General features: G+C 39.6%; 1 protein-coding gene across 3 annotated transcripts in view; it reads left to right on the plus strand.

Moving 5' to 3' along the window:
* USP24 (ubiquitin specific peptidase 24) overlaps positions 1-17,606 on the plus strand; it is a 160,437-nt gene that overhangs the window by 125,429 nt on the left and 17,402 nt on the right. For all 3 annotated transcript variants that reach the window (XM_032296865.1, XM_032296863.1, XM_032296864.1), the window contains 9 exons: positions 31-150; positions 578-798; positions 1,123-1,247; positions 2,332-2,473; positions 3,981-4,131; positions 5,120-5,215; positions 5,905-6,008; positions 8,274-8,387; positions 15,552-15,648. In XM_032296865.1, the coding sequence (XP_032152756.1) occupies positions 31-150; positions 578-798; positions 1,123-1,247; positions 2,332-2,473; positions 3,981-4,131; positions 5,120-5,215; positions 5,905-6,008; positions 8,274-8,387; positions 15,552-15,648 (1,170 nt within the window). The remainder of the gene's footprint in view (positions 1-30; positions 151-577; positions 799-1,122; positions 1,248-2,331; positions 2,474-3,980; positions 4,132-5,119; positions 5,216-5,904; positions 6,009-8,273; positions 8,388-15,551; positions 15,649-17,606) is intronic.

Raw genomic sequence — 17,606 nt, forward strand, 5'->3', positions numbered from 1 at the left:
TTTTTTTTTTTTTTTTTTTTTTTTTTCCAGAGAATAACAGTGAAAAGAACCTGCATTAAATCTTTACCTAGTGTCTTGGTAATTCACCTAATGAGATTTGGATTTGACTGGGAAAGTGGACGCTCCATTAAATATGATGAACAAATAAGGGTAACTTTTTTTCTTCCTGAAATGTTTCACAACCATTCATTTTCTCACTCACTTCTTCTTTTTTTCCTTTTTCTGTTTTCATATTCCGTCTACCATGTGTAAGGCTGTTGTCTCAGCGTTATGAAGAGCCCCTTGTCTTGGGCTGCTGCTGCTACTGGAATAGGCAGATCTGGAAACAGTAGCCCTCATTTCTAGAAGGCATCCTAGTGATTACTGTGAAGGAAAATGCCTTCCTTAGTGCTCAAACCAGAGGCTGCTTTAGACTTTCCCAGACTTAGCGTTCTGAGATTTTATACTTGAATTGGAGACATAATTGTTCCTAGCTTAAATTAGGAAAACACATCCTCTTGTTTGGATCTGACTTAATTGGGTGCTGCTGTATATGTTACTAATCAACATTAATATGGTCTTTTTTGCCTTTACACAGTTTCCCTGGATGCTAAACATGGAGCCTTACACAGTTTCAGGAATGGCTCGCCAGGATTCCTCTTCTGAAGTTGGGGAGAATGGGCGAAGTATGGATCAGGGAGGTGGAGGATCCCCACGAAAAAAGGTTGCCCTCACAGAAAACTACGAACTCGTCGGCGTCATTGTACACAGTGGGCAGGCACACGCAGGCCACTACTACTCCTTCATTAAGGACAGGCGGTAAGGGTGTCCTGAGGCAGCACTGACACTTTCTGCCCTCCCCTGCTCTCTGTGATCATCCATACTCACTGCTGTGATGCAGAGACACTTTGGCATTGTTCTTGACTGTTTCATTTTGAAGTTTTAAAGCTTAGTGCAGCTGGGTTTACCCCTTGAATTTGAAAAGTTGTTTTAGAAATTGAATTAACTGTTGCTACCTATTTGTTAGATATTTTCAAATGGTAATCACCCGTTTTATTTGTAGGCAGTACATAGAGATAAACGCTAAGGATGAGGATGTTGATTTTTTTAACCTTCTAATGTTTGTCTGATCTTGGGCTCTAGAGGGTGTGGAAAAGGAAAGTGGTATAAATTTAATGACACAGTTATAGAAGAATTTGACCTAAATGATGAGACTCTGGAGTATGAATGCTTTGGAGGAGAATATAGACCAAAAGTTTATGATCAAAGTAAGTATTTACAAATGGATATTTCCCATTAGTTTTATTTTTTAATTTATAGTTTTCTATGAAAATTAATAGTATTCTTTATAAAACAGAACAGATTTTTAATTTTTATAATACTACTATTCAAGCTATAGAACCGTAAGCAAGCTCTTTAATAGCTAGAGTGAAATGTTCAAGCTGCTTATAAAAATTTGTAAAAATAGCTTCTTAAAACAACCTTGAGGGATAGGTAGGGGAGCTAGGAGTAGGTTAAAAGGATGAAATGAACATCAGAGAGAAACTAATGAATACAGAAATCAAACCTTAAAAATAGTTTTGGAAGTAGTTATCCACTAAAATTTTCAGATTTCCTTTTCACTTATATAGAGTTATGATTAATTAGATAAGACATTTCTAGCACCTGTGTTTTTAAAACCGTATTTATTATGCAGTATGGCAAAGCAGTCTTTCCCTCCACAACCCCCGCTCCCAGGAAAAAAAAGAATCTAAGGAGAAGTACATAGCAAAACCCAATCAGAACTTGCTGTTTGATAAAAAGCTATTTGGCTGAGACCTTAGCATTTCCAAAACCTGATTTTGAAATCTTCTAGGGGTGTTTCTAAATTTTTACCTCTTTGGAGTCACTGTGTTAGATTTTGATAGCATGCCATTATAGCCATGCATCTTATGGTGGTAACCTTTAAAGGTTGGATATAATATTGTCAGACTTTACCTAAATTTGGCCCATCTTTGCAGAAATGGTTAAGTGAGGCCATCTATCCCATCCTGTGCCACAGAACATATTTTAAAATGTCACTTGCTATTTGCTCATGTTTAGTACTCCCTAGGATACTTACCTTTATTCTCTTACTCCATTACCATACTGCTCCCTTATTCTTGCCCCTGCCTATATCACTTCCAAGTGAGAGATCAATTTTAGGCCCTGACTTCCATGTTAAGCAGTACTCTAAAGAGACCCACATTTTACTTTGCATTTTACAAATTTAATGAGTAGTTACTTGCTGGAATAATGGGCCCTTTATTTTAGATTGTCAAGACAAGAAAAACTTTTATTTACAGACGTCTTTCTTAATGTCTTGTTATAAAGCAAACCCATACACTGATGTACGCCGAAGATACTGGAATGCCTATATGCTTTTCTACCAAAGGGTATCTGATCAGAACTCCCCAGTATTACCAAAGAAAAGTCGAGTCAGCGTTGTACGGCAGGAAGCTGAGGATCTCTCTCTGTAAGTGTCTCTTCCATGTAATTTGCTTTCTGATTTCTGTGGTGATGATGTGGTCTATGAGAATATACTATTTGGGATTTTAAAGATAATTAGCTAAGCTGGAGATAAATTCTAAAAAGAATTCCAAAAAGAAAATAAATTCCTTTTCTTATTGCTCCCTAGTTATTTTATTGGCAAGAAGTTGTTATGTATGTAGAAACACGCACATAAGTTATTTCATTCTAGGATAAAGTGTTTTGGTTTTTGTTTTTTTGAGACAGAGTGGTCTCACTCTGTCAACCAGGCTGGAGTGCAGTGGCATGAGCATAGCTCACTGCAGCCTCGACCTCCAAGGCTGAAGTGATCCTTCCATCTCAGCCTTCCGAATAGCTGGAACCACAGGCGAGGGGCATCAGGCCCAGATATTCGGTTTGTTTGTTTTTTGTACGAGGTCTCCCAATGTTGCTCACACTGGTCTGGAATTCCTGGGCCCAAGCAATCCTCCCACCTAGGCCTCACAGAGTGCTGGGGTTATAGCTGTAAGTCACCACACCTGGACTTTTTTTTTTTTTTTTTTTTTAATGTTAGCCGCATTTGTTGAATATACTTTCTGTCCAAAGCATGGTACTATGCCAACACCATCAGAATGTTGTTTTTTCAAAGGTCCTATCGTCAGTGAATTTGCCTTTTAATATATTGGATCAGGAAAGTGTTTACTTTTTCATGTGAGAAATATGACTATATATGTTTTATTAAATTTGAAAACTTGGTTCAACACTTTGTTCTTACAAGATTTTGAGTGTGTGGCTCTAAGATAAATTTATTTCACTGCTTTTTAATGGTTGGGAAAGATATCTCACAATAATATGTAGGAAGAATTCATTTTTGTGCTTATTAAATGTTAAATCTCATATGCCAATTAAATAAAAAATTTGTGTTAAAATTTGTCCTGCAGGGCCGGGCGTAGTGGCTCACGCCTGTAATCCCAGCACTTTGGGAGGCTGAGGCGGGCGGATCACAAGGTCAGGAGATCAACACCATCCTGGCTGACATGGTGAAACCCCATTTCTACTAAAAATACAAAAAGTTAGCTGGGCGTGGTGGTGCCTGCCTGTAGTCCCAGCTAGCTACTTGGGAGGCTGAGGCAGAAGAATCACTTGAGTCTGGGAGGCAGAGATTGCGGTGAGCCAATATCACACCATTGCACTCCAGGCTGGCAACAGGGCGAGACTCTGTCTCAAAAAAAAAAATTTTTTTTAATTTCCTGTAATATTTTATCTTCTATAATGTCAGTCAGTTCTCCCAACTAATTGAAAGGTATTACATTTTTTAATTTCATAATTGACATAATGGTATATATTCATGTGATACTGTGATATTAAATATTGTACAGTTTTATGTTTCAACATATGTATAATAACCAAATAGTTTAAGTCTAATACGCTGCTTATGTGAATTTGGCAAGTATTAGTAACTATTAAAACAATAGTCACTTTATACTAGACAAAGTTTTCTGATTCTGTCTCAGGTCAGCTCCATCTTCACCAGAAATTTCACCTCAGTCATCTCCTCGGCCCCATAGGCCTAACAATGACCGGCTGTCTATTCTTACCAAGCTGGTTAAAAAAGGCGAGAAGAAAGGACTGTTTGTGGAGAAAATGCCTGCACGAATATACCAGGTAAGAGCCATATAAAATATTCTAAAGAGGAATATCCACGTGGACATCAAAATGTGTCCAGTAGGCCAAAAGCACCCCTGCCGGATTAGTCGTGCCACTGGTGCTACGTCGTCTTACATACTTGTCTCATGAGCCTTTAATGCCACACCAGAGTGGGGGCTACAGCGCTGGAGCCATGGAGTGCTAAGAACACAAGTATGAATACACACTCAGGACTGGCAGGCACAGTCACTGACCCGCTGTGTGAGTGTGAGATGTCACAGATAAACAGAGTTGTGGGGAGTGGGCAGTAAAGAAACCACGTTGCTGAAATCAACTTATTTTATCCAGAGAGAAAAACAAGGTTCATAACCTTTGAGAAGGACTAATAAGACAATGATTGGTCATTTATTTATTGAACATCTACTGTGTGCCACATGCTTTAAGCAGATCTCTAATTTGTAAAAAGTTATTGTGTAGTATCTGGTTTTATTCTCGTTTTTTGGGTGGAAAAACAGGTTCTGAAAAGGAGAAGGGATGTGCCAGTGTCACAGGTCAAGGATCTGAATTCAGAACCTTCTTTATACACTAATCAAAAGCTCAGTACCTAGAACAAGAGAATTTGAGAAAAATATGGAGTCTTTCTTTAAGAAAGAAAATTAAGCCATCTAGCACAAAGGAAGCATGCAGTTGGTTGTGTTTGGGAACGCTCTGTTTGTCCCCTTCTACCCAAAACTCCAAATTAGAATTCACTTGTCCTTCACATGGCAGTTTATCTGAATTTCCCAAAAGGGTATGGTTTAATGAATAATAGTTCTCATAACATCTTATATTTCGAAGGAAGATTTTTTCTCTCCTCTTTTAAAAGTTCAAAACTTGAGAAAGGGGAATTACAAATTATAATTCACTTTTTATAAGCGCTTTTTAACCTATCATTTTTACATATCATTAGAAATGTCCTTAACATATTGAATATTTCATTAAAATAATTATTAATCTTCTTTTGTAGATGGTGAGAGATGAGAACCTCAAGTTTATGAAGAATAGAGATGTGTACAGTAGTGATTATTTCAGTTTTGTTTTGTCTTTAGCTTCGTTGAATGCTGTAAGTAGCTAGTTGGATTGTTAGAAATAAGAAAGGGTTACAATTAAATATCTTTTAGCTAAAGCATTCAGTGGTTCATCCTCACTCTTAGTAGTTAGCATTCGGATTAGATGCAAAAAGATTTTCCCTTAAATGTAGGCCTTAATGGGTAATATTAAAATTGCAAGGCGCATTTTGAATGTTATAATATAGATGGCGGGGAGATGTGAGTTTTTCACTACTGGCTTTCTAAAGTGCCCTTGTTTAGATTTTATAAAAGTATCTTAGAATAGCTATAACTATGAGCTCATGTCAATGGATACTGGGCTCTATGGAGATTCCTAATTTGTGATCAAATAGTATAAGACTCAAGATTAACTTTCAACTACTTATTTCCTTGAGTACCATGATTATAATTTGCCAATAAGGGAAAAAAATGTTCTTAGTCTCTTGATCACTTAACATCCTGTGGTCTAACAACTGTTTTGAGAGAATTTCATAAAAGAAATGAAGATGTCTTTTCTTAACCTTTTTTAAAATTTAAATGGAACATTTTTGATACTGAACTGGCTAGATTCTTCTTATTAGTATTAAGTTTTATCATGAATATCATATTCATATATCATGTGTGTGTATCATATTCAGTTCATAACAATGTGTAACCTATAAAACTTCTGTGAAAAGTACCCTTTCTTGTTTCCCTCTCTTAGACTAAATTAAAGCATCCATATTATCCTTGCATGGCGAAGGTGAGCTTACAGCTTGCTATTCAATTCCTTTTTCAAACTTATTTACGGACAAAGAAGAAACTCAGGTGAGAAGTGATATGTTTTGATAATTTGTTGTGACAAAGGGCACTGATTAATTCAATTGAAGTTGAATTTATAATTTTAGAATATTGTGAAAGCAGCTACCTAATTTTATTCAGATGACCAAGACATAGTCTTTAGCTTTAGGAAACTTCTAGTCTAATGGAAAGAATAGATCAACAAAAGAAAAATACCTAACAAGAGAATTTATACCAAGACATAAATTCTGTATGTCTTGGGATTGGGCAAAATCATATCCAGATAAGGAGATTAGAGTATGTTCTCAGAGGGTTTCGAAAGGCAAAACAGAAACACAGAAGTTTCATTTTAGGCAGAAGGGAAAAGCCTGAGTAACAGACGAGACTTGCCTAGGGAATGATGAGTGACTAATTGTGTTTTACTAGGATGTGTGAGAGACTCCTGGAGCTCAGGGTGAATGTTGGGTTTGGAACTCACTGAGTGCCCGTAGTACCAGAGCAAGGAGTTTGGGCTTTGTTCAGTGGGAGATCACGGATGGTTTTTGAACAGGGAAGTATATTCAGAGTAATGCCTTAGAACAACAGTCTCCAATATTTTTAGCAACAGGGACTGGTTTCGTGGAAGACAATTTTTCCACAAAAGGGAGGTTGCGGGGACAGATAGATTCTCATAGGGAACGCACAGCCAAGATCCCTCACATGTGCAGTTCACAATAGGGTTTGTGCTCCTGTGAGAATCTAGTGCCGCCTGTGATCTGACAGGAAGTGGAGCTCAGGCTATGATGCTCACTCGCACACTGCTTACCTCCTGCTGTGCGGCCCTGTTCCTAACAGGTCCCAGACCACTACTGGTCCATGGCCCAGGGGTTGGGGACCTCTGCCTTAGAAACTTTACAGGGGTTGGGGACCTCTGCCTTAGAAACTTTACAGATATTGACTGTATCTTATTCAACATTGTTTTTTCGAGTTTTTTGGTTTTTGAGATGGGGTCTCTCTGTCGCCCAGGCTGGAGTGCAGTGGCTCAGTCTCAGCTCACTGCAGCCTCTGTGTCCTGGGATCAAGTGATTTTTCTACCTCAGCCTCCCAAGTAGCTGGGATTACAGGTGTGCACCACCACACCCGGCTAATTTTTGTGTTTTTAGTAGAGATGGGGTTTCGCGGTGTTGGCCGAGCTACTTTCAAACTCCCAACCTCGGGTGATCTGCCTGCCTCAGCCTCTGAAAGTACAGGGATTACTTGTACCACTGCACCTGGCCTCATTGTTGGTCTTTGTCACATTATTGCCTTATCACATCATTGGTTTTATGCATTTTAGGTTCTGGATAAGTAGTTGTTCTATGAATAAATAAGTGAAGAATTAAGAGTATTGAGCAGTGATTTGTAGACTGTACCGAGAGCAAGGGGGGACCCAGGGTGAGGAGACCAGTTAGAGTTAAAAGACCACTGAAGTTCCCAGTCTTTTCCGTCACACTAGCAAAGTGAGCTTCTCAAAATATGGAGAGGGTTTTGGACAGATTTTGTAATCAAGAAACTCTTGAGAAAAGAAAAAAATACACAACTTCATTTTTATGTGTAATAATCACAGATATATTAAGTGATCTCAGTCTTTATTATTTGATTGAAAAAGAAAAATAATGTATTATTTTCTTTTAGTGTCTGGCATAGGATAAACTAAGGACACTTGGTCACTTTTGTTTGTGAAATTTGCTCATGCTGTTTACACATTGCACACTATTTCCATTTTGCTTATATGGTCATTGCACACAATGATCTTTTTGGGACATTGGAGGACGTAAGGGAAGTGTTACGAGGGCATGGGTAGAATAGTCATTATACGTTTTTTTCTGCCCGAATATATTTTTTTGTTCTATAAGGTAGAATATTAATGATTTTAGCAATAAAGTATAAAAATGTCAATGTAAGCTATCAAGTGGACATTTTGTGAGCAAAAAATTGAACAAAACAAAATGCTATAGTTCAGACCTTTTTTCCAACTAGAGTTGTTTGATGAAGATGCAGAAGGAAGGAGGTAAAGCCTAAGCTTCTTGACACATTTTTGTTTGTGGGGAAAGATGAGCCACACCACAAGGAGCCAAGGAATGCAAAGCATTGGCTTGCCGCCTACACTGAGTCGTGGTAGTGGGCCGTCATTGAGTATCTCTTATCCCTCCACCCTACCCACGATAGACAGACAGACAGACATAGAAATGATAAGAACCAGTGAGAGCGGCACTGCATGGGGTCATTGGCTGGGGTCATGCTCCTAACATTGCTGTCTGCTTTTTTTTTAAGGGTTGATACTGAAGAATGGATTGCCACCATTGAAGCATTGCTTTCAAAAAGTTTTGATGCTTGTCAGTGGTTAGTTGAATATTTTATTAGTTCTGAAGGACGAGAATTGATAAAGTAAGTGTTTGAGCCTTTTAATTAAAAGCAGTGTGTCTCTCTTGCAATGATTTAGATTGAAGTTTCTTATAACCCTTTTTATTTCAACTTGCAATTATTTTTCTGATTAAAGTCAATTTTAAACTCTCTTCACTGAAACAGTGAGGAAATTATTCAGGTCACTCCAAACTCATCTCAGGCAAGTATTCAGTGACCACAAGAAGAGCCTGTGAGGCACTTCGCCTGCCAGGTGCTCAGAGGCACATGGGTCCTAAAGCCCTGCTGTGGCTCAAGGGGGTCAGAGATGCAAGTCTCTTCTCTCAGGGACTCAGAGTCTGGTGGAAAGAGATAAACAATCCCACGTTACCACACAGTTCACAGTATTGTCTAACTGTGTTTGGATTCTGACTAAAAAATTATTTTTCAAAAATCTACTGGTAGTATATCACCTATGATAGTACATCTACCTGTGTACCTGAAATTTAAAAAATTAATAAAACATTTGCTTTTCTGGCAGAAATTCAAAATGCTATGAATGTTTATACTTTAATTCCGATCATCCTCATCAGGTCAGCTTCTCCTGTTCTTGGAAGTTCTACATGTGTGTGGGGTTCCAGCAAGCACTGCTGTGGTTGCTGGTGTCCTCCGCTCTATTCCCAGTGGGCTCCTCCCTCACTCTGCCTCAGCTGTACCTGCTTCTCACTGCTCAACTTCACTGAGAAAGTACAGATTAGCAAATGAGCGTTCCCTGCTCCAACCACAGATGCCATGCACCTGCCAGAGTCTGTTCCAGCTTGCCCTTTCCTCTCTCTATTGTAAAGGAAGTATCCTCTCTTCTCTCAAAATGAATTTCTCTACATGTGCAGTGTAGACCTTCTTAAGAAAGTTGACCCTTTACTTATCTCACTCTTCTTATTCCTGCATCTTTACTTTCTAGAATTTTCTGTTAGATCACTTCTGTCAGCATACAAATATGCTGTTTTCTCTCAAAACAAACACACAACAGGGAATTCAGAAACACAGGTCTCTTCCACATGGTGATCACAGTCTGGTGATAAGAGATCTTCTCAGAACTGTTGATCCCACACCCCCTTCATCTCTAGGTCTGAGCTCCAAACATTTATTTGCCTACTTGATATCTCCACTTTTTCCTCTAATCTATCTCATTCAGCAACAAAACTTCTTTTTCAAACAAATTAGATCACATTACCTCTCTGGTGAAAAATTCTTTAGCGGAATCCTATTGCACTCATAATAAAATCCAAAATTTTCCCAATAACCCGCAAGGTCTTGCTTGATCTGGTTTTTGTCCTTCCAGGCTTTCCTTGACTCACTCCTTGCTTATCAGGCATTAGCCTTACTGGCTGGTTGGTTCCTTGGACCTGCTGAGCTTATTTTCCTGCCTAAAGGTCTTTTCACCTGTTATTCTTTATATGGAACAATGTCCTCCCCTCTTTGCATAGTAAGTGGCTTCTCCTTCAGACATCAGCCTGCATAGCACTTGCTCTGAGAGGCAGCTTCCCAGTCACCCAGTCTAACAGATGTTTGCCTGCTAGTCCACTCCCTGTTCTTCTGCCCATCTCCTCCATTAAAACTTCAGCTTCTTGAGGGCCAGGTTCATTTCTTTCCCTACTAGACAAAAAAGAGGCTGGCAAATAGCGAGCACTCAAATAGTTACTCATGCATGCATGCGTACATCCATATAATTCATAAAAAGAGTCATTAAACATTTCTTTGAAGTGCTGTGTGCTGTATGCCTGTCCCTTCAGAGTTTACATTAGAGATGACCATTTTTCTAGTTTGATTCCAAAATATCTTTCCAACAGGACTCCTGAGCATTACGCAAGCATTAGAATGTTTTAGAAACATCATCCATTAGGCAGGAACATAGCAAATATTTTATTCAATCCCTTATATCCAAGCAGGCCTGCTTTTAAATATCTCCAGAGAAACTGTGGTTTGTTTCTTTCTTTATTTTATTTTTTTGAATAGGAGTGGTGAGAGAGGGCATCCTTGTCTAATGCCAGATTTCAAAGGGAATACTTACAGTTTTTGCCCATTCAGTATGATATTGGCTGTTGGTTTGTCGTTAATAGCTTTTATTATTTTGAGATACGTTCCATCAATACCTAGTTAATTGAGGGTTTTTAGCATAAAGGGCTGTTGAATTTTGTCAAAGGCCTTCTCTGCATCAATTGAGATAATCATGTGGTTTTTGTCTTTGGTTCTGTTTACGTGGTGAATTATATTTATAGACTTGCGTATGTTGAACCAGCCTTGCATCCACGGGATGAAGCCTACTTGATCATGATGGATAAGCTTTTTGATGTTCTGTTGCAATCGGCTTGCCAGTATTTTATTGAAGATTTTGCGTCTGTGTTCATCATGGATATTGACCTGAAGTTTTCTTTTCTTGCTGAGTCTCTGCCGGGTTTTGGTATCAGGATGATGTTGGTCTCATAAAATGATTTGGGAAGGATTCCCTCTTTTTGGATTGTTTGGAATAGTTTCAGAAGGAATGGTGCCAGCTCCTCTTTGTATGTCTGGTAGAATTCGGCTGTGAACCCATCTGGACCTGGGCTATTTTTGGTTGATAGGCTCTTAATTGCTGCCTCAACTTCAGACCTTGTTATTGGTCTATTCAGGGTTTCGACTTCTTCCTGGTTTGGGCTTGGGAGGATGCAAGTGTCCAGGAATTTATCCATTTCTTCCAGGTTTACTAGTTTATGTGCATAGAGTTGTTTGTAATAATCTCTGATGATGGTTTGTATTTCTGTGGAATCTGTGGTGATATCCCTTTTATTGTTTTTTTATTGCATCTATTTGATTATTCTGTCTTTTCTATTAATCTGGCTAGTGGTTTGTCTATTTTATTGATCTTTTAAAAAAACCAGCTCCTGGATTTATTGATTTTTTTGAAGGGTTTTGTGTGTATGTGTGTCTCTATCTCCTTCAGTTCTGCTGTGATCTTAGTCATTTCCTGTCTTCTGCTAGGTTTTGAGTTTTTTTGATCTTGCTCCTCTAGCTCTTTCAATTTTGCCCATAGGGTGTCAATTTTAGATCTCTCCTTGCTTCTCATGTGGGCATTTGTTGCTATATATTTTCCTCTAGAGAGTGCTTTAAATGTGTCCCAGAGATTCTGGCATGTTGTGTCTTCGTTCTCATTGGTTTCGAAGAACATCTTTATTTCTGCCATCATTTTGTTGCTTATCCAGTCAACATTCAAGAGCCAGTTGTTCACTTTCCATGAAGCTGTGCAGTTCTGGGTTAGTTTCTGAATTCTGAGTTCTAAGTTGATTGCACTGTGGTCTGAGAGACTGTTTGTTATGATTTCCGTTCTTTTGCATTTGCTGAGGAATGATTTACTTCCAATTATGTGGTCAATTTTAGAGTAGGTGTGATGTGGTGCTGAGAAGAATGTATATTCTGTGGATTTGGGGTGGAGAGTTCTGTAAATGTCTATTAGGTTTGCTTGGTCCAGGTCTGAGTTCAAGTCCTGGATATCCTTGTTAATTTTCTGTCTGGCTGATCTGTCTAATATTGACAATGGGGTGTTAAAGTCTCCCACTGTTATTGTGTGGGAGTCTAAGTCTCTTTGTAAGTCATTAGGAACTTGCCTTATGTTCCTGGGTGCTCCTTATGTATTGGGTGCATATGTATTTAAGATCATTAGCTCTTCTTGTTGCATTGATCCTTTCACCATTATGTAATGTCCTTCTTTGTCTCTTTTGATCTTTGTTGGTTTAAAGTCCATTTTATCAGAGACAAGAATTGCAACTGCCGCTTTTTTTTTTTTGCTTTCCATTTGCTTGGTAAATCTTCCTCCATCCCTTTATTTTGAGCCTTTGTGTATCCTTGCATGTGAGATGGGTTTCCTGGATACAGCACACTGATGGGTTTTGGCTTTTTATCCAATTTGCCAGTCTGTGTCTTTTGATTGGGGCATTTAGTCCATTTACATTTACGGTTAATATTGTTATATATGAATGTGATCCTGCCATTTTGATGCTAGCTGACTATTTTGCCCGTTGATGCAGTTTCTTCATTGTGTTGATGCTGTGTTTACCATTTGGTATGTTTTTGGAGTGGCTGGTACTAGTTGTTCCTTTCTGTGTTTAGTGCCTCTTTCAGGAGCTCTTGTAAAGCAGGCCTGGTGGTGATGAAATCTCTGAGTACTTGCTTGTTTGTAAAGGATTTTATTTTTCCTTCACTTATGAAGCTTAGTTTGGCTGGATATGAAATTCTGGGTTGAAAGTTCTTTTCTTTAAGCATGTTGAATATTGGCCCCCACTCTCTTCTGGCTTGTAGGCTTTCTGCTGAGAGATCTGCTGTGAGTCTGATGGGCTTCCCTTTGTGGGTAACCTGATCTTTCTTTCTGGCTGCCCTTAGCATTTTCTCCTTCATTTCAACCCTGGTGAATCTGATGATTATGTGCCTTGGGGTTGCTCTTCTTGAGGAATATCTGCGTGGTGTTATTTGTATTTCCTGGACTTGAATATTGACCTGCCTTGCTAGGTTGGGGAAGTTTTCCTGGATAATATCCTGAAGAGTATTTTCCAGCTTGGATTCATTCTGTCTGTCACATTCAGGTACACCTATCAAAAGTAGATTAGGTCTTTTCACATAGTCCCATATTTCTTGGAGACTTTGTTCATTCCTTTTTACTCTTTTTTCTCTAATCTTGCCTTCTCGTTTTATTTCATTGAGTTGATCATCGACCTCTGATATCCTTTCTTCTTTCTTCTGCTTGGTCAGTTTGGCTGTTGAAACTTGTGTGTGCTTCTTGAAGTTCTTGTGTTGTGTTTTTCAGGTCCATCAGTTCATTTATATTCGTCTCTAAGTTGTTTATTCTCATTAGCATTTCGTCAAATATTTTTTCAAGGTTCTTAGTTTCTTTGCATTGGGTTAGAACATGTTCTTTTAGCTCAGAGAAGTTTCTTATTACCCACCTTCTGAAGTCTGTTTCTGTCAATTCATCAGACTCATTCTCCATCCAGCCTTGTTCCCTTGCTGGTGAGGAGTTGTGATCCCTTGTAGGAGGAGAGGCATTCTGGTTTCAGGTGTTTTCATCCTTTTTGTGCTGGTTTCTTCCCATCTTTGTGGATTTATCCACCTGTTGTCTTTGTAGTTGTTGACTTTCAGATTGGGTCTCTGAGCGGACGTCCAGTTTGTTGATGATGAAGTTAATTCTTTCTGTTTCTTAGTTTTCCTTCTAACAGTCAGGCACCTCTGCTGTAGGACTGCAGAGGTCCACTCCAGGCCCTGCTTGCCTGGGGATCATCTGCAGCAGCTGCAGAACCGTAAGGGTTGCTGCCAGTTTCTTCTTCTGCTATCTTTGTCGCAGAAGGATACCCGCCAGATGTCAGTCTGAGCTCTCCTTTATGAGGTGATTCTTTGGATATATGGGGGTCAGGGAGCTGCTTGAGGAAACAGTCTGTCCTTTATAGGAACTCAAGTGCTGAGTTGTGAGCTCCATTGTTCATTCAGAGCTGCTGGGCAGGTACATTTAAGCCTGCTGCAGCAGAACTCATAAACCCCTTTTTTTTTTCCCCAGGTGCTCTGTCCCAGGGAGTTAGGGCTTTATGAGTTTCTGTTGTGCTGCAGCCTTTTTTCAGGGCTGCCCTGCCCAGTGAGGAGCAGCCTAGTCACAGTCTGCATGCAGAGGCTTTGCTGAGCTGCTGTGGGCTCCGCACAGTTGCCGTGTGAACTTCCCTGCAGTCCTGTTTATATGGGTATAATTAGAACTGCCTTGACAATGGCGGCCCACCTCTATAATGGCAGACTCTCTCTGTAATGGCGGGCTGCCTTGGCAATGGTGGGCTGCCTCAGCAATGGCAGACTACCTCCGTAGTGGTGGACTGCCTTGGTAATGGCGGACGCCTCTCCACCACAGAGCTGGACCATCCTGGGTTCAGCTGTACTTGCTGTGAAACTCTCAATCCCTGTTTCTTTCTTTATAAAGACCAATTACTCATCACTATCAATTGCTGTGATTTCATGTTTGAAGATTTAATAATCTTTTTTTCTGATTACTTATTTCTTTATAATTTTTAAGATAGGTTGTCATTTTTACAACTAAAATAAGTATATATACTGTACTAATATTTTAGTAACTTTAAATATAAAGAGTGTTCTCTTTTAGATCAGCCCCTCAGTGTAGTCTTTTTTTAAGGCAATTCTTTAAACCTAATTCTAATTGTAAAAAAAAAAATAATTCATAGTAAATGTTGCTTACAGATTGATCTAAAGAATTCAAACTACTAACATGAAGGATGCTTTACATCTTTAAGAGCGTTTTATTGTGGAAATGTTTCAACACACATAGAAGTAGGCAGAATGAGCCCTCTCCTGTACCCAGGCTCCAGGCAAGTTGTTGACATTTGCCTGTCTTGTCTTAGCTATCTCAGCTCTCACACACAACCTACATGCAGGCCTTTTGTTTCACTCTGAAGGATTTTAAATTTCAGACATTATATCATTTCATGATAAATTTTCAGCATGTATCTGCAGGTAAAGTTTATCTCTAATAGAAAAGTTAAAAAAAATAAGTACTTTACCATTATCACACCAGCAAAATTACTAATTCCTTCGTATCACCTTATACCCAGTCCCTGTTCAGATTTCCTCCGGAGGTCTCAGAAGTGTCATTTTACCATTGAGTTTGCACAAATCAGGAACCAGTGAAGTCCACACATGGCCTTTGCTTTCTGTGTCTCTTAAGGCTCTTCCAACCATCAGTTGTTCCTTTGCTCCCCTCCCCCCACCTTCCCCTTGTATGCTGTGCCATTTGTTTGGGGAGAAGACTGTTTGTTCTGTAGAGCTCCCCATATTCTGGATCTGTTTGCATCCTCTAGGTATTCCTTCCAAGAGAATTGTGCCTGAGTCTGATTGGACCTCTAAAGCTAAACATTATGGGAGTACTTGTTATCTTGTAAACTTTCTTACCGTTGCCGCTTAGAATCTTAGTGAATTTTGAACAGAACCCTGTCGGCTAATATGTAGCATTATAGTTACCAGGAATAAGCAGAAGTGAAGTGACCTTAGAAAGCTCCACTTGGCCTACAAGTGCTAACACTGTCAGGAGACCGTGCTTTTGTTTCTTGACTGTTAGGTGGGACCTGTGTTGGGAAGGTTGAAGTCATGGCAGTGTATCTTGCTTTCTCATACCACCTGTCTTTCTTTCAGGATTTTCTTACTGGAGTGCAGTGTGAGAGAAGTACGAGTTGCTGTGGCCACCATTCTGGAGAAAACCTTAGACAGTGCCTTGTTTTATCAGGATAAGGTCGGTCTCGTTTTTAAAACGTTATTTATACGTTGTGTTTTTACCAAATGTTTTAAATTGCAGGTAATAAGAAAGAGCCTAGGATTGGAGTCTGGTAATTTTGCCACATAAACACACATTTGTGAACTGACTTTTTGGTACATGCCAGGGAGAAGGCATTCTGTCCCTTCCTCCTCACATACCAAACACCAGGGTAGGCCAGGAATTCAGGCCTGCTTTGGTCTGCTTTGGGGTTTTGTCTCTAGAAACATTCCCTTTTCAGAGTCCTCTCTCAAGCGTTTGTATTAGATCTCTCTGAACTGAGACTAATCTGTGTCTAGAGACTCATCTAGACCAGCAGACATTTTGAGCCACCTCTGGCCTTGTCTCTTTGCTCATAAGCTATTTTCCTGATCTAAACCTGCAGCTGGCAACCAAACCAAATAGTGCCATTCATCCAGGGACGTTAAGCCCTTCCAGATACAGCAGTTACTTCCCAAGTTTGCTGTTTCAAACAGCTGACACTACATGGAAAACTTTGAAAAATGTTATTTTCACAACAAATTGGCTCCTTATAAATGTTAGCTGGAGGCATTGTTCCTCAATGAACTAACAGATTCTAGAAGTTACTGCTTCAAATGCAGATGTTGGCTTTGCTGTGCAACTTTGAGTAAGTCCTGTGAGGAGGATATTGATCCAGATATAGTACCTGCCACCCAAGCAGTTAGTTCCATGAATAAGGCAGTCAAATATGCCTGTTAGGAAGGTCCTAAAAGACTGTGTCTCAATTCTGGGAATCATTAGGAAGTTGAGGTTTACTGTAAGGCAGTGGTTTTGATCACCTTAAATAGCAGAACTATTTTTTAAACAAAACCCTACCTGGATGCAGAATATAGAATACAAGCCATGGGAGCTGCTGAGGACAGTTCAAATGCCACTGCTCCATCCCCTGTGGAAGTTTCTAAGATGCGTCAAGAATTCTTAACTTAAGGACCATATCCCTCTCCTCCTTCCTCCCATGTACCAACCCAAACAAAGGATAAAGGCAGAGTTAGTGCAGCCTCCAAACAGATGGGGTCAGGCTGTAGCGTATTACCCACCAGCCTCTAAAGACAGGACAGCAGGTGGCAGAAAGAGAAGGGAATGGCAGCCATATACTTGGAAGCCATTTGCTCAGTGAGTTCTGTCTGATGCCCAGCTGATGGATTTTCATGTCTATTTCCCCCCTATAAATGGAAATGGCGCCTCTTGCCACCCACTTTATATTGTAAAGTACTTTGAAACTGAAGTGCTGTGTAAATGCTAAATTTTACTGTATTCATAATGGGTGTGACAGGATGGATGGGAATATTGCAGAGTCTGATTACCATCTTCAGAGGAAATGAACTAACGAGAGTAGTAAGCCTGGTCTTAATTCTAGATCACAGATGAACTTCTAGGGACTTGTCCAAAAACAGTTGGGGTGGGAGGGAAAGAAGAAGCAATGTCATAACCAAAATGGTTTCTAAACAAATAAAATGTTTTTCAAAGCTTTCCATGAGGCGTCAGCGGGCTCTCAAGTAAGTTCACGGCTGAGTCGATATCACCGTTGTCATTCTGTCAGGCTGTTGCTCTCCATTTGCTCCATCGGCTTGGTTTCCAGCCCCTATGCCTGTGTCTGTGTTTTTTATTCTTTGCATCTGTGATTATGTGAAGAAGCAACATAGTGGAGGGAGGGATTCAGAAATGTCTTCCCTAAACACCCCACCTTTTTTTAAGAGACAGAGAGATACTGGCTCTGGAGAAAATGTGACTCGGCGGTAGCATCATGCCCTTGACTCTGAAATCTAGGAACTGAAACTAAGCTTTTCTTTTAATTATTGCTATGGTACCAATCTTTCTCTGGAAGGTAAAATGGTTAATTCTGTTTTTGCTCTTCAAAGCATAAGTCCATCTGAATCTGAGACTGGATTGTATCAATCAGACTTTCCTTTTGTTCT

The sequence above is a fragment of the Sapajus apella genome, unplaced genomic scaffold (assembly GCF_009761245.1).
Source record: "Sapajus apella isolate SASKATOON/1434 unplaced genomic scaffold, GSC_monkey_1.0 scaffold36, whole genome shotgun sequence".
Taxonomy (NCBI): Eukaryota; Metazoa; Chordata; class Mammalia; order Primates; family Cebidae; genus Sapajus; species Sapajus apella.